Here is a 25,374-nt window from a genome sequence, read left to right on the forward strand (position 1 = left end):
GGGTGGGGGGGGGGGGGGGTGGGGGGGGGGGGGGGTGGGGGGGGGGGGGGGTGGGGGGGGGGGGGGGTGGGGGGGGGGGGGGGTGGGGGGGGGGGGGGGTGGGGGGGGGGGGGGGTGGGGGGGGGGGGGGGTGGGGGGGGGGGGGGGTGGGGGGGGGGGGGGGTGGGGGGGGGGGGGGGTGGGGGGGGGGGGGGGTGGGGGGGGGGGGGGGTGGGGGGGGGGGGGGGTGGGGGGGGGGGGGGGTGGGGGGGGGGGGGGGTGGGGGGGGGGGGGGGTGGGGGGGGGGGGGGGTGGGGGGGGGGGGGGGTGGGGGGGGGGGGGGGTGGGGGGGGGGGGGGGTGGGGGGGGGGGGGGGTGGGGGGGGGGGGGGGTGGGGGGGGGGGGGGGTGGGGGGGGGGGGGGGTGGGGGGGGGGGGGGGTGGGGGGGGGGGGGGGTGGGGGGGGGGGGGGGTGGGGGGGGGGGGGGGTGGGGGGGGGGGGGGGTGGGGGGGGGGGGGGGTGGGGGGGGGGGGGGGTGGGGGGGGGGGGGGGTGGGGGGGGGGGGGGGTGGGGGGGGGGGGGGGTGGGGGGGGGGGGGGGTGGGGGGGGGGGGGGGTGGGGGGGGGGGGGGGTGGGGGGGGGGGGGGGTGGGGGGGGGGGGGGGTGGGGGGGGGGGGGGGTGGGGGGGGGGGGGGGTGGGGGGGGGGGGGGGTGGGGGGGGGGGGGGGTGGGGGGGGGGGGGGGTGGGGGGGGGGGGGGGTGGGGGGGGGGGGGGGTGGGGGGGGGGGGGGGTGGGGGGGGGGGGGGGTGGGGGGGGGGGGGGGTGGGGGGGGGGGGGGGTGGGGGGGGGGGGGGGTGGGGGGGGGGGGGGGTGGGGGGGGGGGGGGGTGGGGGGGGGGGGGGGTGGGGGGGGGGGGGGGTGGGGGGGGGGGGGGGTGGGGGGGGGGGGGGGTGGGGGGGGGGGGGGGTGGGGGGGGGGGGGGGTGGGGGGGGGGGGGGGTGGGGGGGGGGGGGGGTGGGGGGGGGGGGGGGTGGGGGGGGGGGGGGGTGGGGGGGGGGGGGGGTGGGGGGGGGGGGGGGTGGGGGGGGGGGGGGGTGGGGGGGGGGGGGGGTGGGGGGGGGGGGGGGTGGGGGGGGGGGGGGGTGGGGGGGGGGGGGGGTGGGGGGGGGGGGGGGTGGGGGGGGGGGGGGGTGGGGGGGGGGGGGGGTGGGGGGGGGGGGGGGTGGGGGGGGGGGGGGGTGGGGGGGGGGGGGGGTGGGGGGGGGGGGGGGTGGGGGGGGGGGGGGGTGGGGGGGGGGGGGGGTGGGGGGGGGGGGGGGTGGGGGGGGGGGGGGGTGGGGGGGGGGGGGGGTGGGGGGGGGGGGGGGTGGGGGGGGGGGGGGGTGGGGGGGGGGGGGGGTGGGGGGGGGGGGGGGTGGGGGGGGGGGGGGGTGGGGGGGGGGGGGGGTGGGGGGGGGGGGGGGTGGGGGGGGGGGGGGGTGGGGGGGGGGGGGGGTGGGGGGGGGGGGGGGTGGGGGGGGGGGGGGGTGGGGGGGGGGGGGGGTGGGGGGGGGGGGGGGTGGGGGGGGGGGGGGGTGGGGGGGGGGGGGGGTGGGGGGGGGGGGGGGTGGGGGGGGGGGGGGGTGGGGGGGGGGGGGGGTGGGGGGGGGGGGGGGTGGGGGGGGGGGGGGGTGGGGGGGGGGGGGGGTGGGGGGGGGGGGGGGTGGGGGGGGGGGGGGGTGGGGGGGGGGGGGGGTGGGGGGGGGGGGGGGTGGGGGGGGGGGGGGGTGGGGGGGGGGGGGGGTGGGGGGGGGGGGGGGTGGGGGGGGGGGGGGGTGGGGGGGGGGGGGGGTGGGGGGGGGGGGGGGTGGGGGGGGGGGGGGGTGGGGGGGGGGGGGGGTGGGGGGGGGGGGGGGTGGGGGGGGGGGGGGGTGGGGGGGGGGGGGGGTGGGGGGGGGGGGGGGTGGGGGGGGGGGGGGGTGGGGGGGGGGGGGGGTGGGGGGGGGGGGGGGTGGGGGGGGGGGGGGGTGGGGGGGGGGGGGGGTGGGGGGGGGGGGGGGTGGGGGGGGGGGGGGGTGGGGGGGGGGGGGGGTGGGGGGGGGGGGGGGTGGGGGGGGGGGGGGGTGGGGGGGGGGGGGGGTGGGGGGGGGGGGGGGTGGGGGGGGGGGGGGGTGGGGGGGGGGGGGGGTGGGGGGGGGGGGGGGTGGGGGGGGGGGGGGGTGGGGGGGGGGGGGGGTGGGGGGGGGGGGGGGTGGGGGGGGGGGGGGGTGGGGGGGGGGGGGGGTGGGGGGGGGGGGGGGTGGGGGGGGGGGGGGGTGGGGGGGGGGGGGGGTGGGGGGGGGGGGGGGTGGGGGGGGGGGGGGGTGGGGGGGGGGGGGGGTGGGGGGGGGGGGGGGTGGGGGGGGGGGGGGGTGGGGGGGGGGGGGGGTGGGGGGGGGGGGGGGTGGGGGGGGGGGGGGGTGGGGGGGGGGGGGGGTGGGGGGGGGGGGGGGTGGGGGGGGGGGGGGGTGGGGGGGGGGGGGGGTGGGGGGGGGGGGGGGTGGGGGGGGGGGGGGGTGGGGGGGGGGGGGGGTGGGGGGGGGGGGGGGTGGGGGGGGGGGGGGGTGGGGGGGGGGGGGGGTGGGGGGGGGGGGGGGTGGGGGGGGGGGGGGGTGGGGGGGGGGGGGGGTGGGGGGGGGGGGGGGTGGGGGGGGGGGGGGGTGGGGGGGGGGGGGGGTGGGGGGGGGGGGGGGTGGGGGGGGGGGGGGGTGGGGGGGGGGGGGGGTGGGGGGGGGGGGGGGTGGGGGGGGGGGGGGGTGGGGGGGGGGGGGGGTGGGGGGGGGGGGGGGTGGGGGGGGGGGGGGGTGGGGGGGGGGGGGGGTGGGGGGGGGGGGGGGTGGGGGGGGGGGGGGGTGGGGGGGGGGGGGGGTGGGGGGGGGGGGGGGTGGGGGGGGGGGGGGGTGGGGGGGGGGGGGGGTGGGGGGGGGGGGGGGTGGGGGGGGGGGGGGGTGGGGGGGGGGGGGGGTGGGGGGGGGGGGGGGTGGGGGGGGGGGGGGGTGGGGGGGGGGGGGGGTGGGGGGGGGGGGGGGTGGGGGGGGGGGGGGGTGGGGGGGGGGGGGGGTGGGGGGGGGGGGGGGTGGGGGGGGGGGGGGGTGGGGGGGGGGGGGGGTGGGGGGGGGGGGGGGTGGGGGGGGGGGGGGGTGGGGGGGGGGGGGGGTGGGGGGGGGGGGGGGTGGGGGGGGGGGGGGGTGGGGGGGGGGGGGGGTGGGGGGGGGGGGGGGTGGGGGGGGGGGGGGGTGGGGGGGGGGGGGGGTGGGGGGGGGGGGGGGTGGGGGGGGGGGGGGGTGGGGGGGGGGGGGGGTGGGGGGGGGGGGGGGTGGGGGGGGGGGGGGGTGGGGGGGGGGGGGGGTGGGGGGGGGGGGGGGTGGGGGGGGGGGGGGGTGGGGGGGGGGGGGGGTGGGGGGGGGGGGGGGTGGGGGGGGGGGGGGGTGGGGGGGGGGGGGGGTGGGGGGGGGGGGGGGTGGGGGGGGGGGGGGGTGGGGGGGGGGGGGGGTGGGGGGGGGGGGGGGTGGGGGGGGGGGGGGGTGGGGGGGGGGGGGGGTGGGGGGGGGGGGGGGTGGGGGGGGGGGGGGGTGGGGGGGGGGGGGGGTGGGGGGGGGGGGGGGTGGGGGGGGGGGGGGGTGGGGGGGGGGGGGGGTGGGGGGGGGGGGGGGTGGGGGGGGGGGGGGGTGGGGGGGGGGGGGGGTGGGGGGGGGGGGGGGTGGGGGGGGGGGGGGGTGGGGGGGGGGGGGGGTGGGGGGGGGGGGGGGTGGGGGGGGGGGGGGGTGGGGGGGGGGGGGGGTGGGGGGGGGGGGGGGTGGGGGGGGGGGGGGGTGGGGGGGGGGGGGGGTGGGGGGGGGGGGGGGTGGGGGGGGGGGGGGGTGGGGGGGGGGGGGGGTGGGGGGGGGGGGGGGTGGGGGGGGGGGGGGGTGGGGGGGGGGGGGGGTGGGGGGGGGGGGGGGTGGGGGGGGGGGGGGGTGGGGGGGGGGGGGGGTGGGGGGGGGGGGGGGTGGGGGGGGGGGGGGGTGGGGGGGGGGGGGGGTGGGGGGGGGGGGGGGTGGGGGGGGGGGGGGGTGGGGGGGGGGGGGGGTGGGGGGGGGGGGGGGTGGGGGGGGGGGGGGGTGGGGGGGGGGGGGGGTGGGGGGGGGGGGGGGTGGGGGGGGGGGGGGGTGGGGGGGGGGGGGGGTGGGGGGGGGGGGGGGTGGGGGGGGGGGGGGGTGGGGGGGGGGGGGGGTGGGGGGGGGGGGGGGTGGGGGGGGGGGGGGGTGGGGGGGGGGGGGGGTGGGGGGGGGGGGGGGTGGGGGGGGGGGGGGGTGGGGGGGGGGGGGGGTGGGGGGGGGGGGGGGTGGGGGGGGGGGGGGGTGGGGGGGGGGGGGGGTGGGGGGGGGGGGGGGTGGGGGGGGGGGGGGGTGGGGGGGGGGGGGGGTGGGGGGGGGGGGGGGTGGGGGGGGGGGGGGGTGGGGGGGGGGGGGGGTGGGGGGGGGGGGGGGTGGGGGGGGGGGGGGGTGGGGGGGGGGGGGGGTGGGGGGGGGGGGGGGTGGGGGGGGGGGGGGGTGGGGGGGGGGGGGGGTGGGGGGGGGGGGGGGTGGGGGGGGGGGGGGGTGGGGGGGGGGGGGGGTGGGGGGGGGGGGGGGTGGGGGGGGGGGGGGGTGGGGGGGGGGGGGGGTGGGGGGGGGGGGGGGTGGGGGGGGGGGGGGGTGGGGGGGGGGGGGGGTGGGGGGGGGGGGGGGTGGGGGGGGGGGGGGGTGGGGGGGGGGGGGGGTGGGGGGGGGGGGGGGTGGGGGGGGGGGGGGGTGGGGGGGGGGGGGGGTGGGGGGGGGGGGGGGTGGGGGGGGGGGGGGGTGGGGGGGGGGGGGGGTGGGGGGGGGGGGGGGTGGGGGGGGGGGGGGGTGGGGGGGGGGGGGGGTGGGGGGGGGGGGGGGTGGGGGGGGGGGGGGGTGGGGGGGGGGGGGGGTGGGGGGGGGGGGGGGTGGGGGGGGGGGGGGGTGGGGGGGGGGGGGGGTGGGGGGGGGGGGGGGTGGGGGGGGGGGGGGGTGGGGGGGGGGGGGGGTGGGGGGGGGGGGGGGTGGGGGGGGGGGGGGGTGGGGGGGGGGGGGGGTGGGGGGGGGGGGGGGTGGGGGGGGGGGGGGGTGGGGGGGGGGGGGGGTGGGGGGGGGGGGGGGTGGGGGGGGGGGGGGGTGGGGGGGGGGGGGGGTGGGGGGGGGGGGGGGTGGGGGGGGGGGGGGGTGGGGGGGGGGGGGGGTGGGGGGGGGGGGGGGTGGGGGGGGGGGGGGGTGGGGGGGGGGGGGGGTGGGGGGGGGGGGGGGTGGGGGGGGGGGGGGGTGGGGGGGGGGGGGGGTGGGGGGGGGGGGGGGTGGGGGGGGGGGGGGGTGGGGGGGGGGGGGGGTGGGGGGGGGGGGGGGTGGGGGGGGGGGGGGGTGGGGGGGGGGGGGGGTGGGGGGGGGGGGGGGTGGGGGGGGGGGGGGGTGGGGGGGGGGGGGGGTGGGGGGGGGGGGGGGTGGGGGGGGGGGGGGGTGGGGGGGGGGGGGGGTGGGGGGGGGGGGGGGTGGGGGGGGGGGGGGGTGGGGGGGGGGGGGGGTGGGGGGGGGGGGGGGTGGGGGGGGGGGGGGGTGGGGGGGGGGGGGGGTGGGGGGGGGGGGGGGTGGGGGGGGGGGGGGGTGGGGGGGGGGGGGGGTGGGGGGGGGGGGGGGTGGGGGGGGGGGGGGGTGGGGGGGGGGGGGGGTGGGGGGGGGGGGGGGTGGGGGGGGGGGGGGGTGGGGGGGGGGGGGGGTGGGGGGGGGGGGGGGTGGGGGGGGGGGGGGGTGGGGGGGGGGGGGGGTGGGGGGGGGGGGGGGTGGGGGGGGGGGGGGGTGGGGGGGGGGGGGGGTGGGGGGGGGGGGGGGTGGGGGGGGGGGGGGGTGGGGGGGGGGGGGGGTGGGGGGGGGGGGGGGTGGGGGGGGGGGGGGGTGGGGGGGGGGGGGGGTGGGGGGGGGGGGGGGTGGGGGGGGGGGGGGGTGGGGGGGGGGGGGGGTGGGGGGGGGGGGGGGTGGGGGGGGGGGGGGGTGGGGGGGGGGGGGGGTGGGGGGGGGGGGGGGTGGGGGGGGGGGGGGGTGGGGGGGGGGGGGGGTGGGGGGGGGGGGGGGTGGGGGGGGGGGGGGGTGGGGGGGGGGGGGGGTGGGGGGGGGGGGGGGTGGGGGGGGGGGGGGGTGGGGGGGGGGGGGGGTGGGGGGGGGGGGGGGTGGGGGGGGGGGGGGGTGGGGGGGGGGGGGGGTGGGGGGGGGGGGGGGTGGGGGGGGGGGGGGGTGGGGGGGGGGGGGGGTGGGGGGGGGGGGGGGTGGGGGGGGGGGGGGGTGGGGGGGGGGGGGGGTGGGGGGGGGGGGGGGTGGGGGGGGGGGGGGGTGGGGGGGGGGGGGGGTGGGGGGGGGGGGGGGTGGGGGGGGGGGGGGGTGGGGGGGGGGGGGGGTGGGGGGGGGGGGGGGTGGGGGGGGGGGGGGGTGGGGGGGGGGGGGGGTGGGGGGGGGGGGGGGTGGGGGGGGGGGGGGGTGGGGGGGGGGGGGGGTGGGGGGGGGGGGGGGTGGGGGGGGGGGGGGGTGGGGGGGGGGGGGGGTGGGGGGGGGGGGGGGTGGGGGGGGGGGGGGGTGGGGGGGGGGGGGGGTGGGGGGGGGGGGGGGTGGGGGGGGGGGGGGGTGGGGGGGGGGGGGGGTGGGGGGGGGGGGGGGTGGGGGGGGGGGGGGGTGGGGGGGGGGGGGGGTGGGGGGGGGGGGGGGTGGGGGGGGGGGGGGGTGGGGGGGGGGGGGGGTGGGGGGGGGGGGGGGTGGGGGGGGGGGGGGGTGGGGGGGGGGGGGGGTGGGGGGGGGGGGGGGTGGGGGGGGGGGGGGGTGGGGGGGGGGGGGGGTGGGGGGGGGGGGGGGTGGGGGGGGGGGGGGGTGGGGGGGGGGGGGGGTGGGGGGGGGGGGGGGTGGGGGGGGGGGGGGGTGGGGGGGGGGGGGGGTGGGGGGGGGGGGGGGTGGGGGGGGGGGGGGGTGGGGGGGGGGGGGGGTGGGGGGGGGGGGGGGTGGGGGGGGGGGGGGGTGGGGGGGGGGGGGGGTGGGGGGGGGGGGGGGTGGGGGGGGGGGGGGGTGGGGGGGGGGGGGGGTGGGGGGGGGGGGGGGTGGGGGGGGGGGGGGGTGGGGGGGGGGGGGGGTGGGGGGGGGGGGGGGTGGGGGGGGGGGGGGGTGGGGGGGGGGGGGGGTGGGGGGGGGGGGGGGTGGGGGGGGGGGGGGGTGGGGGGGGGGGGGGGTGGGGGGGGGGGGGGGTGGGGGGGGGGGGGGGTGGGGGGGGGGGGGGGTGGGGGGGGGGGGGGGTGGGGGGGGGGGGGGGTGGGGGGGGGGGGGGGTGGGGGGGGGGGGGGGTGGGGGGGGGGGGGGGTGGGGGGGGGGGGGGGTGGGGGGGGGGGGGGGTGGGGGGGGGGGGGGGTGGGGGGGGGGGGGGGTGGGGGGGGGGGGGGGTGGGGGGGGGGGGGGGTGGGGGGGGGGGGGGGTGGGGGGGGGGGGGGGTGGGGGGGGGGGGGGGTGGGGGGGGGGGGGGGTGGGGGGGGGGGGGGGTGGGGGGGGGGGGGGGTGGGGGGGGGGGGGGGTGGGGGGGGGGGGGGGTGGGGGGGGGGGGGGGTGGGGGGGGGGGGGGGTGGGGGGGGGGGGGGGTGGGGGGGGGGGGGGGTGGGGGGGGGGGGGGGTGGGGGGGGGGGGGGGTGGGGGGGGGGGGGGGTGGGGGGGGGGGGGGGTGGGGGGGGGGGGGGGTGGGGGGGGGGGGGGGTGGGGGGGGGGGGGGGTGGGGGGGGGGGGGGGTGGGGGGGGGGGGGGGTGGGGGGGGGGGGGGGTGGGGGGGGGGGGGGGTGGGGGGGGGGGGGGGTGGGGGGGGGGGGGGGTGGGGGGGGGGGGGGGTGGGGGGGGGGGGGGGTGGGGGGGGGGGGGGGTGGGGGGGGGGGGGGGTGGGGGGGGGGGGGGGTGGGGGGGGGGGGGGGTGGGGGGGGGGGGGGGTGGGGGGGGGGGGGGGTGGGGGGGGGGGGGGGTGGGGGGGGGGGGGGGTGGGGGGGGGGGGGGGTGGGGGGGGGGGGGGGTGGGGGGGGGGGGGGGTGGGGGGGGGGGGGGGTGGGGGGGGGGGGGGGTGGGGGGGGGGGGGGGTGGGGGGGGGGGGGGGTGGGGGGGGGGGGGGGTGGGGGGGGGGGGGGGTGGGGGGGGGGGGGGGTGGGGGGGGGGGGGGGTGGGGGGGGGGGGGGGTGGGGGGGGGGGGGGGTGGGGGGGGGGGGGGGTGGGGGGGGGGGGGGGTGGGGGGGGGGGGGGGTGGGGGGGGGGGGGGGTGGGGGGGGGGGGGGGTGGGGGGGGGGGGGGGTGGGGGGGGGGGGGGGTGGGGGGGGGGGGGGGTGGGGGGGGGGGGGGGTGGGGGGGGGGGGGGGTGGGGGGGGGGGGGGGTGGGGGGGGGGGGGGGTGGGGGGGGGGGGGGGTGGGGGGGGGGGGGGGTGGGGGGGGGGGGGGGTGGGGGGGGGGGGGGGTGGGGGGGGGGGGGGGTGGGGGGGGGGGGGGGTGGGGGGGGGGGGGGGTGGGGGGGGGGGGGGGTGGGGGGGGGGGGGGGTGGGGGGGGGGGGGGGTGGGGGGGGGGGGGGGTGGGGGGGGGGGGGGGTGGGGGGGGGGGGGGGTGGGGGGGGGGGGGGGTGGGGGGGGGGGGGGGTGGGGGGGGGGGGGGGTGGGGGGGGGGGGGGGTGGGGGGGGGGGGGGGTGGGGGGGGGGGGGGGTGGGGGGGGGGGGGGGTGGGGGGGGGGGGGGGTGGGGGGGGGGGGGGGTGGGGGGGGGGGGGGGTGGGGGGGGGGGGGGGTGGGGGGGGGGGGGGGTGGGGGGGGGGGGGGGTGGGGGGGGGGGGGGGTGGGGGGGGGGGGGGGTGGGGGGGGGGGGGGGTGGGGGGGGGGGGGGGTGGGGGGGGGGGGGGGTGGGGGGGGGGGGGGGTGGGGGGGGGGGGGGGTGGGGGGGGGGGGGGGTGGGGGGGGGGGGGGGTGGGGGGGGGGGGGGGTGGGGGGGGGGGGGGGTGGGGGGGGGGGGGGGTGGGGGGGGGGGGGGGTGGGGGGGGGGGGGGGTGGGGGGGGGGGGGGGTGGGGGGGGGGGGGGGTGGGGGGGGGGGGGGGTGGGGGGGGGGGGGGGTGGGGGGGGGGGGGGGTGGGGGGGGGGGGGGGTGGGGGGGGGGGGGGGTGGGGGGGGGGGGGGGTGGGGGGGGGGGGGGGTGGGGGGGGGGGGGGGTGGGGGGGGGGGGGGGTGGGGGGGGGGGGGGGTGGGGGGGGGGGGGGGTGGGGGGGGGGGGGGGTGGGGGGGGGGGGGGGTGGGGGGGGGGGGGGGTGGGGGGGGGGGGGGGTGGGGGGGGGGGGGGGTGGGGGGGGGGGGGGGTGGGGGGGGGGGGGGGTGGGGGGGGGGGGGGGTGGGGGGGGGGGGGGGTGGGGGGGGGGGGGGGTGGGGGGGGGGGGGGGTGGGGGGGGGGGGGGGTGGGGGGGGGGGGGGGTGGGGGGGGGGGGGGGTGGGGGGGGGGGGGGGTGGGGGGGGGGGGGGGTGGGGGGGGGGGGGGGTGGGGGGGGGGGGGGGTGGGGGGGGGGGGGGGTGGGGGGGGGGGGGGGTGGGGGGGGGGGGGGGTGGGGGGGGGGGGGGGTGGGGGGGGGGGGGGGTGGGGGGGGGGGGGGGTGGGGGGGGGGGGGGGTGGGGGGGGGGGGGGGTGGGGGGGGGGGGGGGTGGGGGGGGGGGGGGGTGGGGGGGGGGGGGGGTGGGGGGGGGGGGGGGTGGGGGGGGGGGGGGGTGGGGGGGGGGGGGGGTGGGGGGGGGGGGGGGTGGGGGGGGGGGGGGGTGGGGGGGGGGGGGGGTGGGGGGGGGGGGGGGTGGGGGGGGGGGGGGGTGGGGGGGGGGGGGGGTGGGGGGGGGGGGGGGTGGGGGGGGGGGGGGGTGGGGGGGGGGGGGGGTGGGGGGGGGGGGGGGTGGGGGGGGGGGGGGGTGGGGGGGGGGGGGGGTGGGGGGGGGGGGGGGTGGGGGGGGGGGGGGGTGGGGGGGGGGGGGGGTGGGGGGGGGGGGGGGTGGGGGGGGGGGGGGGTGGGGGGGGGGGGGGGTGGGGGGGGGGGGGGGTGGGGGGGGGGGGGGGTGGGGGGGGGGGGGGGTGGGGGGGGGGGGGGGTGGGGGGGGGGGGGGGTGGGGGGGGGGGGGGGTGGGGGGGGGGGGGGGTGGGGGGGGGGGGGGGTGGGGGGGGGGGGGGGTGGGGGGGGGGGGGGGTGGGGGGGGGGGGGGGTGGGGGGGGGGGGGGGTGGGGGGGGGGGGGGGTGGGGGGGGGGGGGGGTGGGGGGGGGGGGGGGTGGGGGGGGGGGGGGGTGGGGGGGGGGGGGGGTGGGGGGGGGGGGGGGTGGGGGGGGGGGGGGGTGGGGGGGGGGGGGGGTGGGGGGGGGGGGGGGTGGGGGGGGGGGGGGGTGGGGGGGGGGGGGGGTGGGGGGGGGGGGGGGTGGGGGGGGGGGGGGGTGGGGGGGGGGGGGGGTGGGGGGGGGGGGGGGTGGGGGGGGGGGGGGGTGGGGGGGGGGGGGGGTGGGGGGGGGGGGGGGTGGGGGGGGGGGGGGGTGGGGGGGGGGGGGGGTGGGGGGGGGGGGGGGTGGGGGGGGGGGGGGGTGGGGGGGGGGGGGGGTGGGGGGGGGGGGGGGTGGGGGGGGGGGGGGGTGGGGGGGGGGGGGGGTGGGGGGGGGGGGGGGTGGGGGGGGGGGGGGGTGGGGGGGGGGGGGGGTGGGGGGGGGGGGGGGTGGGGGGGGGGGGGGGTGGGGGGGGGGGGGGGTGGGGGGGGGGGGGGGTGGGGGGGGGGGGGGGTGGGGGGGGGGGGGGGTGGGGGGGGGGGGGGGTGGGGGGGGGGGGGGGTGGGGGGGGGGGGGGGTGGGGGGGGGGGGGGGTGGGGGGGGGGGGGGGTGGGGGGGGGGGGGGGTGGGGGGGGGGGGGGGTGGGGGGGGGGGGGGGTGGGGGGGGGGGGGGGTGGGGGGGGGGGGGGGTGGGGGGGGGGGGGGGTGGGGGGGGGGGGGGGTGGGGGGGGGGGGGGGTGGGGGGGGGGGGGGGTGGGGGGGGGGGGGGGTGGGGGGGGGGGGGGGTGGGGGGGGGGGGGGGTGGGGGGGGGGGGGGGTGGGGGGGGGGGGGGGTGGGGGGGGGGGGGGGTGGGGGGGGGGGGGGGTGGGGGGGGGGGGGGGTGGGGGGGGGGGGGGGTGGGGGGGGGGGGGGGTGGGGGGGGGGGGGGGTGGGGGGGGGGGGGGGTGGGGGGGGGGGGGGGTGGGGGGGGGGGGGGGTGGGGGGGGGGGGGGGTGGGGGGGGGGGGGGGTGGGGGGGGGGGGGGGTGGGGGGGGGGGGGGGTGGGGGGGGGGGGGGGTGGGGGGGGGGGGGGGTGGGGGGGGGGGGGGGTGGGGGGGGGGGGGGGTGGGGGGGGGGGGGGGTGGGGGGGGGGGGGGGTGGGGGGGGGGGGGGGTGGGGGGGGGGGGGGGTGGGGGGGGGGGGGGGTGGGGGGGGGGGGGGGTGGGGGGGGGGGGGGGTGGGGGGGGGGGGGGGTGGGGGGGGGGGGGGGTGGGGGGGGGGGGGGGTGGGGGGGGGGGGGGGTGGGGGGGGGGGGGGGTGGGGGGGGGGGGGGGTGGGGGGGGGGGGGGGTGGGGGGGGGGGGGGGTGGGGGGGGGGGGGGGTGGGGGGGGGGGGGGGTGGGGGGGGGGGGGGGTGGGGGGGGGGGGGGGTGGGGGGGGGGGGGGGTGGGGGGGGGGGGGGGTGGGGGGGGGGGGGGGTGGGGGGGGGGGGGGGTGGGGGGGGGGGGGGGTGGGGGGGGGGGGGGGTGGGGGGGGGGGGGGGTGGGGGGGGGGGGGGGTGGGGGGGGGGGGGGGTGGGGGGGGGGGGGGGTGGGGGGGGGGGGGGGTGGGGGGGGGGGGGGGTGGGGGGGGGGGGGGGTGGGGGGGGGGGGGGGTGGGGGGGGGGGGGGGTGGGGGGGGGGGGGGGTGGGGGGGGGGGGGGGTGGGGGGGGGGGGGGGTGGGGGGGGGGGGGGGTGGGGGGGGGGGGGGGTGGGGGGGGGGGGGGGTGGGGGGGGGGGGGGGTGGGGGGGGGGGGGGGTGGGGGGGGGGGGGGGTGGGGGGGGGGGGGGGTGGGGGGGGGGGGGGGTGGGGGGGGGGGGGGGTGGGGGGGGGGGGGGGTGGGGGGGGGGGGGGGTGGGGGGGGGGGGGGGTGGGGGGGGGGGGGGGTGGGGGGGGGGGGGGGTGGGGGGGGGGGGGGGTGGGGGGGGGGGGGGGTGGGGGGGGGGGGGGGTGGGGGGGGGGGGGGGTGGGGGGGGGGGGGGGTGGGGGGGGGGGGGGGTGGGGGGGGGGGGGGGTGGGGGGGGGGGGGGGTGGGGGGGGGGGGGGGTGGGGGGGGGGGGGGGTGGGGGGGGGGGGGGGTGGGGGGGGGGGGGGGTGGGGGGGGGGGGGGGTGGGGGGGGGGGGGGGTGGGGGGGGGGGGGGGTGGGGGGGGGGGGGGGTGGGGGGGGGGGGGGGTGGGGGGGGGGGGGGGTGGGGGGGGGGGGGGGTGGGGGGGGGGGGGGGTGGGGGGGGGGGGGGGTGGGGGGGGGGGGGGGTGGGGGGGGGGGGGGGTGGGGGGGGGGGGGGGTGGGGGGGGGGGGGGGTGGGGGGGGGGGGGGGTGGGGGGGGGGGGGGGTGGGGGGGGGGGGGGGTGGGGGGGGGGGGGGGTGGGGGGGGGGGGGGGTGGGGGGGGGGGGGGGTGGGGGGGGGGGGGGGTGGGGGGGGGGGGGGGTGGGGGGGGGGGGGGGTGGGGGGGGGGGGGGGTGGGGGGGGGGGGGGGTGGGGGGGGGGGGGGGTGGGGGGGGGGGGGGGTGGGGGGGGGGGGGGGTGGGGGGGGGGGGGGGTGGGGGGGGGGGGGGGTGGGGGGGGGGGGGGGTGGGGGGGGGGGGGGGTGGGGGGGGGGGGGGGTGGGGGGGGGGGGGGGTGGGGGGGGGGGGGGGTGGGGGGGGGGGGGGGTGGGGGGGGGGGGGGGTGGGGGGGGGGGGGGGTGGGGGGGGGGGGGGGTGGGGGGGGGGGGGGGTGGGGGGGGGGGGGGGTGGGGGGGGGGGGGGGTGGGGGGGGGGGGGGGTGGGGGGGGGGGGGGGTGGGGGGGGGGGGGGGTGGGGGGGGGGGGGGGTGGGGGGGGGGGGGGGTGGGGGGGGGGGGGGGTGGGGGGGGGGGGGGGTGGGGGGGGGGGGGGGTGGGGGGGGGGGGGGGTGGGGGGGGGGGGGGGTGGGGGGGGGGGGGGGTGGGGGGGGGGGGGGGTGGGGGGGGGGGGGGGTGGGGGGGGGGGGGGGTGGGGGGGGGGGGGGGTGGGGGGGGGGGGGGGTGGGGGGGGGGGGGGGTGGGGGGGGGGGGGGGTGGGGGGGGGGGGGGGTGGGGGGGGGGGGGGGTGGGGGGGGGGGGGGGTGGGGGGGGGGGGGGGTGGGGGGGGGGGGGGGTGGGGGGGGGGGGGGGTGGGGGGGGGGGGGGGTGGGGGGGGGGGGGGGTGGGGGGGGGGGGGGGTGGGGGGGGGGGGGGGTGGGGGGGGGGGGGGGTGGGGGGGGGGGGGGGTGGGGGGGGGGGGGGGTGGGGGGGGGGGGGGGTGGGGGGGGGGGGGGGTGGGGGGGGGGGGGGGTGGGGGGGGGGGGGGGTGGGGGGGGGGGGGGGTGGGGGGGGGGGGGGGTGGGGGGGGGGGGGGGTGGGGGGGGGGGGGGGTGGGGGGGGGGGGGGGTGGGGGGGGGGGGGGGTGGGGGGGGGGGGGGGTGGGGGGGGGGGGGGGTGGGGGGGGGGGGGGGTGGGGGGGGGGGGGGGTGGGGGGGGGGGGGGGTGGGGGGGGGGGGGGGTGGGGGGGGGGGGGGGTGGGGGGGGGGGGGGGTGGGGGGGGGGGGGGGTGGGGGGGGGGGGGGGTGGGGGGGGGGGGGGGTGGGGGGGGGGGGGGGTGGGGGGGGGGGGGGGTGGGGGGGGGGGGGGGTGGGGGGGGGGGGGGGTGGGGGGGGGGGGGGGTGGGGGGGGGGGGGGGTGGGGGGGGGGGGGGGTGGGGGGGGGGGGGGGTGGGGGGGGGGGGGGGTGGGGGGGGGGGGGGGTGGGGGGGGGGGGGGGTGGGGGGGGGGGGGGGTGGGGGGGGGGGGGGGTGGGGGGGGGGGGGGGTGGGGGGGGGGGGGGGTGGGGGGGGGGGGGGGTGGGGGGGGGGGGGGGTGGGGGGGGGGGGGGGTGGGGGGGGGGGGGGGTGGGGGGGGGGGGGGGTGGGGGGGGGGGGGGGTGGGGGGGGGGGGGGGTGGGGGGGGGGGGGGGTGGGGGGGGGGGGGGGTGGGGGGGGGGGGGGGTGGGGGGGGGGGGGGGTGGGGGGGGGGGGGGGTGGGGGGGGGGGGGGGTGGGGGGGGGGGGGGGTGGGGGGGGGGGGGGGTGGGGGGGGGGGGGGGTGGGGGGGGGGGGGGGTGGGGGGGGGGGGGGGTGGGGGGGGGGGGGGGTGGGGGGGGGGGGGGGTGGGGGGGGGGGGGGGTGGGGGGCAGGGGGAGTTGTGGGGGGGGGGAGTTTTGTTTGTTTTTCCGGGGGGGGGGGGGGTGGGGGGGGTTGTTGGGGTGGGGGGGGGGGGGGGGGGGGGGGCGAGGGGGGGGTGGGGGGGAAGGGGGGTGGGGGGGGAGGGGGGTTGGGGGGGAGGGGGCTGGGGGGGGCGCGGGGGTGGGGGATTACCCCAACTTTGGGATTTGTTGCTTTCACAGTTGGGAACAGAACCCAGAAGAGGACTTAGCCATTGCGGTCCACTCTGTTGTCTTCTGCCAGAGGTGGGATCCAGCAGGTTCTCACCAGTTCCCGAGAGTGGGCTACTAATTATTGGTGTGTGCCAAGAGGGGGCTACTAATTGGGTCCGCTTTTCTGTTAGAAATTCCACTAGGTCCAAAAATCACGAAGTCCTGTTGTTTCCTATGTGGCTGGTTAGCGAAGGTAGAAAACGGGATAATTCTCCCTGTTGGGCTGTTTTAAAAACTGGGGGGGGGGGGGTGGGGGGGGGGGGGGGTCGGGGGGGGGGGGGGGGGGGGGGGGGGGGGGCGGGGGGGGGGGGGGGCGGGGGGGGGGGGGGGGGGGGGAGCCCCTGCCAGCATGGCCAATTGACCATGCTGGCAGGGGCTGATGGGAATTGTAGTCCATAACATCTGGAGTGCCAAAGGTTCGCCACCACGGATCTAGACAAAATGATTGGCCCAAGATCACCCACCATGGTATGGGGGTTAAGAGTGGTGGACTCTAATGTGGAGAACTGGGTTTGACTCCCCACTCCTACGCATGAAGCCTGCTGGTGATTTTGTGCTAGTGACAGTTCTTTCAGAAATCTCTCAGCCCCACTTACCTCACAAAGGTTCTGTTGTGGGAAGAGGACGGGAAGGAGTTTGTAAGCTGCTTTGAGACTCCTTAAAGGTAGAGAAAAGTAGGGTATAAACAGAGGTGGGATCCAGCAGGTTCTCACCAGTTCCCGAGAGTGGGTTACTAATTATTTGTGTGTGCCGAGAGGGGGTTACTAATTGGGTCTTCTTTTCCGTTAGAAATTCCATTAGGTCCAAAAATCATCAAGTCCTGTTGTTTCCTATGTGGCTGGTTAGCGAAGGTAGAAAACGGGATTATTCTCCCTGTTGGGCTGTTTTAAAAACATGTTTTAGAAATACGGTCAAGTTCCTTGTTTAAGGAAAGGATCCTTCTTTTGAGTTCTAGAAACAAAATTAAGTATTTGAAAGTATTAAGTATTTGACAGGCAGTCAATTAGAGGAGAAGTAGATGTTTCTGTTGGCAGTAGGCGATAGGACTTGCTATAGTGAGTTTAAATTATGGACAGAAAGATACCAGCTGGAAATTAGGAACTTTTTTTTTACAGTAAGAGTTTTTTACAGTAACAGAGAAATTATTAATGCCCCGCCCCCGGAATGCCCGGCCACGCCCCCGTCGTGCCCCGCCCAGCTCCATTGACGCTACGCCACTGTTTGAATCCCACCACCATGGGAACCTAAAATTTTTGGATCCCACCACTGGGTATAAATCCGAACTCATCACAAAGTTAAATATTTGCACGTAGGTCTCTTCTCAGCCTCAGGCCTCAGCTCTGTGTTCATGACATCTTCTGTGCTTGTTTTAAGCAACTTCCTTTTTTGAAACTGGCTGCCAGGATTGCTTTATCAAGGAGAAGAATGTTGTACATTTATAGGGGTTGGGGCAAGCATGAACCCTTTTCTTTACTGTTGTTTTCTTGTTGGAAAAAACCATCCCCGACCGACTTTTATACTTGGCGAGGGAAAAATGATACCAGAAGTACAACATTAATGAAAGGGAAAAAGAATGTTCATTGTATTGTCGAAGGCTCTCGCAGCTGGAATCACTGGGGTGCTGTGTGGTTTCCGGGCTGTATGGCCGTGTTGCAGTAGCATTTTCTCCTGATGTTTCACCTGCATCTGGGGCTGGCATCTTCAGAGGATCTAGAACACGGCCATACAGCCCGGAAACCACACAGCACCCCAGAAAAGAAGATAATGGGGGGAAACAGTCCTGCTTATAGGTTACCTATAGGGGTTGGAGAAATCCTTTTAACCTGGCTCTGGGCCTACAGCAGCTTCCTTTGTCCTCAGCCAGAACTGTTCGTAACTAGGAGGAAGGGGCTCTGGTCTGCAGCTGGCCCTAGATATGCCGGAGGGCTGTTTGACTGCTTCTGCCCCCCGCCTCCTCCTGTCTTTGCTGGTAGCAGCCAGGAGGAAGGAAGATGGATTTAGACACAGCGGAAGAGAATCCTGGCTTCTGCTGCTTCAGGGCGGCTGGGCGCAGGGGCCACCGAGCCAGCCTCGATCATACTGGCACGGGTTCTTTCACCAAAGGATCGCGAGTTGCGATTAAGCAAGAGTGTCCTCTTTTTGCAAATGGAAAGGAAGAATGAGGGCAAGACTAAACAAGGAACAAGGTTGGCCAAACCCCCCAAAACTTGCCACACAACAGGAATTGCACAAGGAAGTGTTAATACCAACAATGACTAAAGTACATGGAAAACACTGGGAAACATGGAAAAGGCACCGGTTCAAGAAACAGCCACCTGCCGCCAAATTGTACAAGTTCAAAAGAGCAGCAAGGTTCAAAGGAGCAGCAGCAAACTGCCGGCGTGCTGGAGTGCGTTTTCGCTAATCTTCTTCAGTTCATGTGTGTCCTCTTCAGCGCATAGGTATGGTATTAGTACTTATTTCCATCATTCAAAAATTGTTATAGGCTACCTATAATAATAAATAGTGAAATTAATATTGCTAATCATTGCTAAACAGTGAAATTAATATTGCTAATGCTCGCCAGGTTTAATGTTATGCCTTCTGCCTTGTTACATGGCAGATTTAATAAGCAAGAAAAGGCTAAAAGATTGTGCCCATGTAACGATGGCTCAGTTGAATCTCTGGCCCACCAATTACTTCACTGTCTCAGATTCAAGGAAATCAGATCCAAGTATGTGAATCTTACTCCTTTACATTTACCCGATCTCCCCAATTTAATTAGATTACACTACTTGTTGAACAACCCTGATCCTTCTCTCTGTATGATAGTGGCAGACTTTCTCCTGGAAATTACTAAATGCCAGTAGATTTCCTTCGTCCTAACATGTATATCCTGTATTGTATATGCTTTTCAATCTGTTTTTATTATTGTTGTACTGCTGTCTATACCAATAAAGGCTTGCTTATCATATTGCTAATCATTACAATACTGCTCCTTTGAACTGGTACAATTGGGCGGCAGGTTGCTGTTTCTTGAACCGGTGCCTTTTCCATGTTTTCCACTGGACTGTGAATGAAATATTGATAGAGGGGGAACCTTACGGGCTCATGGAATCGTTCCTGATTATGTGATTTTGTGAATATTGCATGTATGCACTTTAGTCATTGTTGGTATTGACACTTCCTTGTGCAATTCCTGTTGTGTGGCACGTTTTTGGGGGTTTGGCCAACCTTGTTCCTGGTTTCTCTTTTTGCAAATGTCAGCGCTTGAAGGGAGGCTGGCAGTTTTGAAAGGTCTCTGGCTGCTTAGGAGGCCAAAGGGGCCGTTTCCTGTTTCGCAGCCAGCGCCTTGTTCAGAAGAGCTGCCTCCTGACAAGCTGAAACACGTCCAGTCCAGGTGTGTGTGGCAGGGATGTTTCCAGGGACAAAAGCTGAAATCGAACCAATACTGGATTGCAGGATGCTTTGCAGATCTTTGGGGCCAGGGACCATCAAATCACTTCCGATCTATGACAATCCTGTGAATCAGAGGTGGGATCCAGCAGGTTCTCACAGGTTCCCGAGAGTAGGTTGCTAATGATTTGTGTGTGCCGAGAGGGGGTTACTAATGGGTGATTTTGCCACGTGATTTTGGCCTTAGTTACGCCCCTCCTCTCAGCAGTAGCGCGCAGAACTTGAAGCAGTCTAGCAGGAGGTGCACCGGTGTGCGTGGCAGCCTGCGCCTGCATACATTCGTCTCTCACCTGCTGAGTCCTTGCCACAGCCCCGCTCAGGAATGCCCCGCCCCCGTCGTGCCCGGCCACGCCCCCGTTGTGCCCCGCCCAGCCCCATTGGCGCTACGCCACAGTTTGAATCCCAGCACCATGGGAACCTGTTACTAAAATTTTTGGATCCCACCACTGCTGTGAATTAATGTCTTCCCAAATGTCATCTTATTAACAGCCTTGCTCAGGTCTTGTAAACTGAAGGCCACGGCAGCCCTTGTTGAGTGGATACATCTCATATGTATCAGCAGCGGTGGCATAGTGGTTAAGAGCAGGTGTACTCTAATCTGAAGGAACTGGGTTCGATTCCCAGCTCTGCCGCCTGAGCTGTGGAGGCTTATCTGGGGAATTCAGATTAGCCTGGGCACTCCAACACACGCCAGCTGGGTGACCTTGGGCTAGTCACAGCTTCTCGGAGCTCTCTCAGCCCCACCCACCTCTCAGGGTGTTTGTTGTGAGGGGGGAAGGGCAAGGAGATTGTAAGTCCCTTTGAGTCTCCTGCAGGAGAGAAAGGGGGGATATAAATCCAAACTCTTCTTCTTCTTTTTCTTCCTGCCTTGGGAATACACAGTTGTGATATTCAGTGGCCCAGCTTGGATGTCTGTTTGCTTTGCTCATTCTGATATCCTCTACCTTAACGTTGCACAGGTCTGAGCATGTCGCAGAAATTCTTAAAAGAAGAATTTGTAAGTAACCTGAATGGGACGACCTTGCTTGAGATCTCCATTGGTTTAACTCTAGCGCCGTTATGTCTGCTATCGAGAGGACTGCTGTTGATCTTGTATTTTCTTCACCGGGGAAGAACTCTGAGTTCAAAGAGCATCCATTTCTCCCTGGACTTTGCTGTTCTCGTTGTCCCTCCCATATTCTGCTGTACGGTTCTGGCTCCCGTCCTCCCCTGGGCTATACTTTTGATTATGACATTTTGTGCCGGCTTGGTTTATAAAATATATTGCAGAAGAACCGCTTACCTCAAAGTGCCCTTCCGGCAAACCCTACGTGACTTTCTGAACACGAGTTTAGAACCGGAGTACGTTCCTTCCATAACCGTCTTCCGAGTGTACGTCAACGTGTTAACGTCCATCAGCATTCTGGCTGTGGATTTCCCACAGTATCCACGCCGGTATGCCAAGACGGAGACCTACGGAACAGGAGTTATGGATTTTGGAGTCGGATCTTTTGTTTTCGGGAATGCCGTGGTTTGTCCTGAAGTGCGGAGGAAGCCAGGCGCGGTGCGGAGCAAGTTCTTCTACCTCATGAGGCAATTCTTTGCTGTGTGGCCGCTTCTTCTCCTTGGCTTTGGACGACTGATGAGCGTTAAGGTGTTCAAGTACCATGAACACGTGTCAGAGTACGGCGTACACTGGAACTTTTTCTTCACGCTGGCCATTGTGCGAATGGCGGCATCTTTGCTCTTGACCTTATTTCCCGTGCGCAAAGCGTGGATCGTAGCTGCAGCCCTTGCCGTAGTTTATGAATGTTTTCTCACCTTCACACCCCTGAAGATGTACATCCTGAAGAAGAGGGACGACCGAGACTTAAGGGATGGATTTTTAAATGCCAACAGAGAGGGTGTCTTCTCTGTCATTGGCTACCTTGCGATCTACATGGCGAGCGTCCAAGTGGGCTTGTACCTGTTAAAGAAAAGAGGCTCGGTCCGGGAGTGGTTTGGAGTGATACGATCCTTCTTGTGGACAATTCTTATTCTCTTTTTGTTCCTCCATGCGGCGCAGACATATGTAGAAGCCGTATCCCGGCGAATGGCAAATCTCTCGTTTTGTATCTGGGTCGTCACTTACGGCCTTTTGCTCTTTAGCTTATTTTTAGCGGCTGATCTTGTTTTGGTGTTTGCAAAGCTTCTGGTAGCGGGAGCCACTGTTCCTTGCAGTTGGAATTTTACCCAGCCATCTGTAATGAATAAAAAACATGATCTGGAACCCCAGGACAGGCAAAGGCTATCCCAAAATGTATGCATGGTCAGTGCTGTTAACAAAAACCAACTGCTTTATTTCTTGCTGGCAAATGTCTTGACGGGCCTTGCGAACATGATGGTCGATACGATTAATAGTAACACTGTTTTTGCCATGTTTGTTCTGCATTTGTACATGCTTGCGAATTGTCTGGTTATGTATATATTGCAAACAAAAAATGTCGTCCTAAAGTGGTGGTAATTTATAGATTTATAAAGGGCGGGCTATGGAGAGCACAAGGCAGGAATGCTCACGAAAGAATTGGGACTTTCTTATTCAAGGGTTTGTTTGTTTTTAAAGATCCCATTTCTGAAACTTGGGCACCAGGGCCATTAAAATCCAGGTGTATTCATGTCAGTTTGCATGGAACATTTGTAGATGGATTGGAACCAAAGGTCTGGTTTATACGCACGTTCAGACCTAAAGCCAATTTGTCTGTTTGTCACACTGGGTTTGTCACACTGGGTTTTTCTGTGAATCCTGTCCTCATGTCTTAAAAGTTACCTGCAGACTAAATCCCCAGCTTTAGAGTTTAGAGATTTTTGGAGAAATTCTTGGAGATTTGTGGGGAGTGGAACCTGAGGAAGACAGGATTTAGGGAATGGGGTGGCCTACCTATGGTGCTCCAGATGTTCATGGACTACAGCACCCATCAGCCCCTGGCACAGGCTGATGGGAATTGTAGCCCATGAACATTTGGAGCACCATAGATTGGCCACCCCTGGAGGGTGTATATGGAATTGAACGTTAAAAACACATGGGTCGCTGTATTTTTGGATTATTATTATTTTTTAATTGTGAACGATGCTGAGCAGTTTGGGGAAGGCAGGATAACAATAAAGCAATTCTAGGTTTGTTTTTAACAAGTATTCTGTTCACAGATGCTGGTCTGGCCCAGTTCTATCCTTGTTTACTTAGGAGTAATCCCACATTTCAGTCTGTTCCCCTCATACTTTTTCTACTGTCTGCAGTAGTGAGAAGGATTTTTTAAAATTTTTTACATTATTGAAGGTGGAGGGCTCTATGTAGGTCTGCCAGCTGTACCACCTCTGGCTTGATTCTAGTACATAAAGTCTATCATGTATTCTTTTTGTGAATTTTTGTAGCCTGTGTAAGAATGGCCACTTTACTGATTTTCTTGAATTGATTGGACCAAAATGCAATTAATATTTTATGTTGTGGGTCACCAGCACGATACAAGAACACCATAAGAACATAAGAACATAAGAACAAGCCAGCTGGATCAGACCAGAGTCCATCTAGTCCAGCTCTCTGCTACTCGCAGTGGCCCACCAGGTGCCTTTGGGAGCTCACATGCAGGAGGTGAAAGCAATGGCCTTCTGCGGCTGTTGCTCCCGAGCACCTGGACTGTAAAGGCATTTGCAATCTCAGATCAAAGAGGATCAAGATTGGTAGCCATAGATCGACTTCTCCTCCATCAATCTGTCCAAGCCCCTTTTAAAGCTATCCAGGTTAGTGACCATCACCACCTCCTGTGGCAGCATATTCCAAACACCAATCACACGTTGCGTGAAGAAGTGTTTCCTTTTATTAGTCCTAATTCTCCCCCCCAGCATTTTCAATGGATGCCCCCTGGTTCTAGTATTGTGAGAAAGAGAGAAAATTTTCTCTTTGTCAACATTTTCTACCCCATGCACAATTTTATAGACTTCAGTCATATCCCCCCTCAGACGTCTCCTCTCCAAACTAAAGAGCTCCAAACGCTGCAGCCTCTCCTCATAAGGAAGGGGCTCCAGTCCCTCAATCATCCTCGTTGCCCTTCTCTGCACTTTTTCTCTTCAATATCCTTTTTGAGATGTGGCGACCAGAACTGAACACAGCATGCGGCTAGCAAGGAGCATGTTCACTGGCTGAGACCCCCAACCACTAGATCTCACTTCAAGCCTTAGAAATATATGCCTATATGGACCTACACAGATAATTCATTTTCAAAGCTATATATTAAGTCAGGTCATTTTGTACTGAACTAGTGAGGCTGATTATTAGCTTTTGTGGCTTAGCAATTATCAAATATTCTGTTCACAGGTGCTGGTCTGGGCAAGTGGCGGTTGATAGTCACAGGGCAAGGCCCTGTCCACAGAGCAAAAGCTCTGACCGGTTACAAAAATAACCATCCAAAAGCTTCTTCAGTGTTCAGAGATCTATTGTTTTCATTCAATTCTGCGCAGAAGAGGGAACTCTCCTCTGTTAGCAACAGGGAGGAGGTTCAAGGGGCTGTTGCTTGCGTAACATAATTTATACCCTCTTACAAACATCCCTCCTTGTCTACTGACCATTGGCTAGATTTGGAATACGTACACATTGCCATTTGAATCTCCACTCCTCTCCAAAGCCCACCTTGCTTTCCGCAATTGGGCGTGTATTCTTTATGTCATCTTGCCCCGTTCAGAGATCTTGGTTGCTATATCAACCCAGTTTTACTTCGCCCTTATCTGTATTTGTGAGCTTCAGCTAATTCCTTATCTCCTTGATGGGGCCCTGTTTTCCCAAATCAAAGCTCAGTGTCAGGCTGCTCTATGAGTTTCGTTTCTTCCAATGAAAGTAAGTTTTTGAAGTGCTTGGTACCCAGTGAATTACTCTAATATAACTTGTATGATTAAATACAATGGCTTAAAACATCATAAACTAAATGTCCATATCACGGTGGCGACCGAGGTATGCATGGTTCGTTGCCTACGGTGTGTTCCAAAAACAGTTGCTACCATTTTGTACATCAGTCTCAAGCATGATACAACTTCTGAGCCATTTATTGAATAAGAAGGAAGATATTTGGCGTTTTTAGGGCCAAACATCGTCTTGCCTCTCTTCTTCGGCTTTTGATTTGTGTGCATCATTTCCCTTTGCACCTAAATGCACATAAACGTTGAACCATAAAGTACCCTGAGCCAAATTGTCACCTCAGCCTTCATTCAGCTTCAGTCTCTCTATGAGAGAATAACCATATCGGCCTACCTTTCAAGACTGTTGTGAGGATTGGTGCAACATACACAAAATGTTACGAAGACTCAGATGTGTTGTAGAAATGCCATTGTATTAACCAGTCAGAAAGTTCAACATGGGAGACTTATTTTCAGGTTAAAGGCTCAAGCCACCATGATCTTAATCTTGTTTTCTTGAAAGTAAAAACTGGTACTTCTGGTTTATGCCTAATAAAGGTTTTTGGATTGGAAAGTAAAAACCTCACTGATTTCACTGAGGCTTATTTCCAAGTAAGAATGATGAAGGTGGAAACCTGGCTGCATATTTAATTGGAATTAAATATGGTATTTTAGCTGTGCGTTTGATTTCAGCTTTGCAATGACTATTGTTTTTTATTCCATAAATGCGGCTAAATTCATTCAGGTACGTTTTGCCCCTCTGGCTCCCTCCGATGTCAGTTACAAAACCATGCCTTCCCTCTGGGAATTAATTATGCATATGCATAAACATTTGTATATATTGCATAAAAATGCATTGGTTTTCATATGTGTATGTGTTTGTATTACAAAAAGGTCTACATAATGCATTCAAGTTTGTATATATTGCATCTGATGTATGTACTCCTATACATGTATAAAAGACTATGCACATAAATAAAAATATGCACACAGTATCTACTGCAGTTAATCCTTTAGTATTTAACTGCTTTTTAAAAGCAGAATCACACTCTTCTAAGTCCATTGAACACAGCTGATTTACCCTGTTTCCCCGAATATAAGACATCCCTGGAAAATAAGACATAGTAGAGGTTTTGCTAAAGTGTGAAATATAAGGCATCCCCCAAAAGGCTAGACGTAGCAAAGTTTTTGTTTGGAAGCATGTCCGACGAACAGAACACAGAAAAAATAAGACATCCCCTGAAAATAAGATGTAGCCCATCTTTGGGAGCAAAAATGAATATAAGATACTATCTTATTTTCTGGGAAACACGATATAATGACAGCACTATATACTTCCTTAATGCAAAGGCTTCCAAATTGGGTTTCTCAGATCCTAGATTGATGATCTAATGACTGTACCTTCTCTATGTATTTATTTGTTTGTTTGTTTACATGTACATACCTTAAAAAATACAAGAAAATTTGAAGATTAAAACCACTAAGAAGACCCTGACACTAAAAGAGAGCAGCAGTGGCGTAGGAGGTTAAGAGCTCGTGTATCTAATCTGGAGGAACCGGGTTTGATTCCCAGCTCTGCCGCCTGAGCTGTGGAGGCTTCTCTGGGGAATTCAGATTAGCCTGTGCACTCCCACACACGCCAGCTGGGTGACCTTGGGCTAGTCACAGCTTCTCGGAGCTCTCTCAGCCCTACCTACCTCACAGGGTGTTTGTTGTGAGGGGGGAAGGGCAAGGAGATTGTCAGCCCCTTTGAGTCTCCTGCAGGAGAGAAAGGGAGGAGATAAATCCAAACTCTTCTTCTTCTTCTTCTTAAAAACAGATGGTGTTTAAGCACTCACATTCAACTACAGCTGTTATCCTCTATAACAATAGGGGGGAAAGGGGAGATGAAGAGGGAGGCCAGATTGATGTTAAATCAATTTGCTGAACTGTTTCTGCCTCTGTCTTACAGGCCCCGTGGAACTGCATCAAATCCGGCAGACATTGGTCTCATCTGATAGAGTGTTTCTCCAGGCTGGGGACAGATCTGAAAATACCTGGCCCCGATTGAGGCCAGATGGACATCTTTGGGGCCAGGGATCACCCATAGGTGGTTGCTCACTGAACACACACTGCTTTTTGGCGGGTTGTACAGGCAGTGTGGGTTCTGTAGATAAGATGGCCACAGACTATTTAGGGCTTGAACCTAATTTGGTCCTCCACCTGGTGAGGACCCGCACCGTTGTGTTTTGCCCGAGCTGGAGTTTCTGGAGGAGACCCAAGGGCAGCCCTGCGTACAGCGAGTTGTAGTAGTCCAATCTAGAAGTGACCATTGTGTGAATCA

General features: G+C 73.2%; 1 protein-coding gene across 2 annotated transcripts; it reads left to right on the forward strand.

Annotated features, from left to right (window-relative positions):
* Positions 1 to 16,498: 16,498 nt before the first annotated feature.
* Positions 16,499 to 21,748, forward strand: PIGW (phosphatidylinositol glycan anchor biosynthesis class W). 2 transcript variants are annotated; one of them, XM_048482769.1, is made up of 2 exons: positions 16,499 to 17,158; positions 19,112 to 21,748. In XM_048482769.1, the coding sequence occupies exon 2, from the start codon at positions 19,120 to 19,122 to the stop codon at positions 20,632 to 20,634; it is 1,515 nt and encodes a 504-aa protein (XP_048338726.1). In that variant the 5' UTR covers positions 16,499 to 17,158; positions 19,112 to 19,119; the 3' UTR covers positions 20,635 to 21,748. The 2 variants fall into 2 exon arrangements, with proteins under 2 accessions (XP_048338726.1, XP_048338727.1); XM_048482770.1 differs by lacking the exon at positions 16,499 to 17,158 and adding an exon at positions 18,211 to 18,230.
* The last annotated feature ends 3,626 nt before the right edge of the window (positions 21,749 to 25,374 follow it).

The sequence above is a fragment of the Sphaerodactylus townsendi genome, unplaced genomic scaffold (genome assembly GCF_021028975.2).
Source record: "Sphaerodactylus townsendi isolate TG3544 unplaced genomic scaffold, MPM_Stown_v2.3 scaffold_22, whole genome shotgun sequence".
NCBI lineage: Eukaryota > Metazoa > Chordata > Lepidosauria > Squamata > Sphaerodactylidae > Sphaerodactylus > Sphaerodactylus townsendi.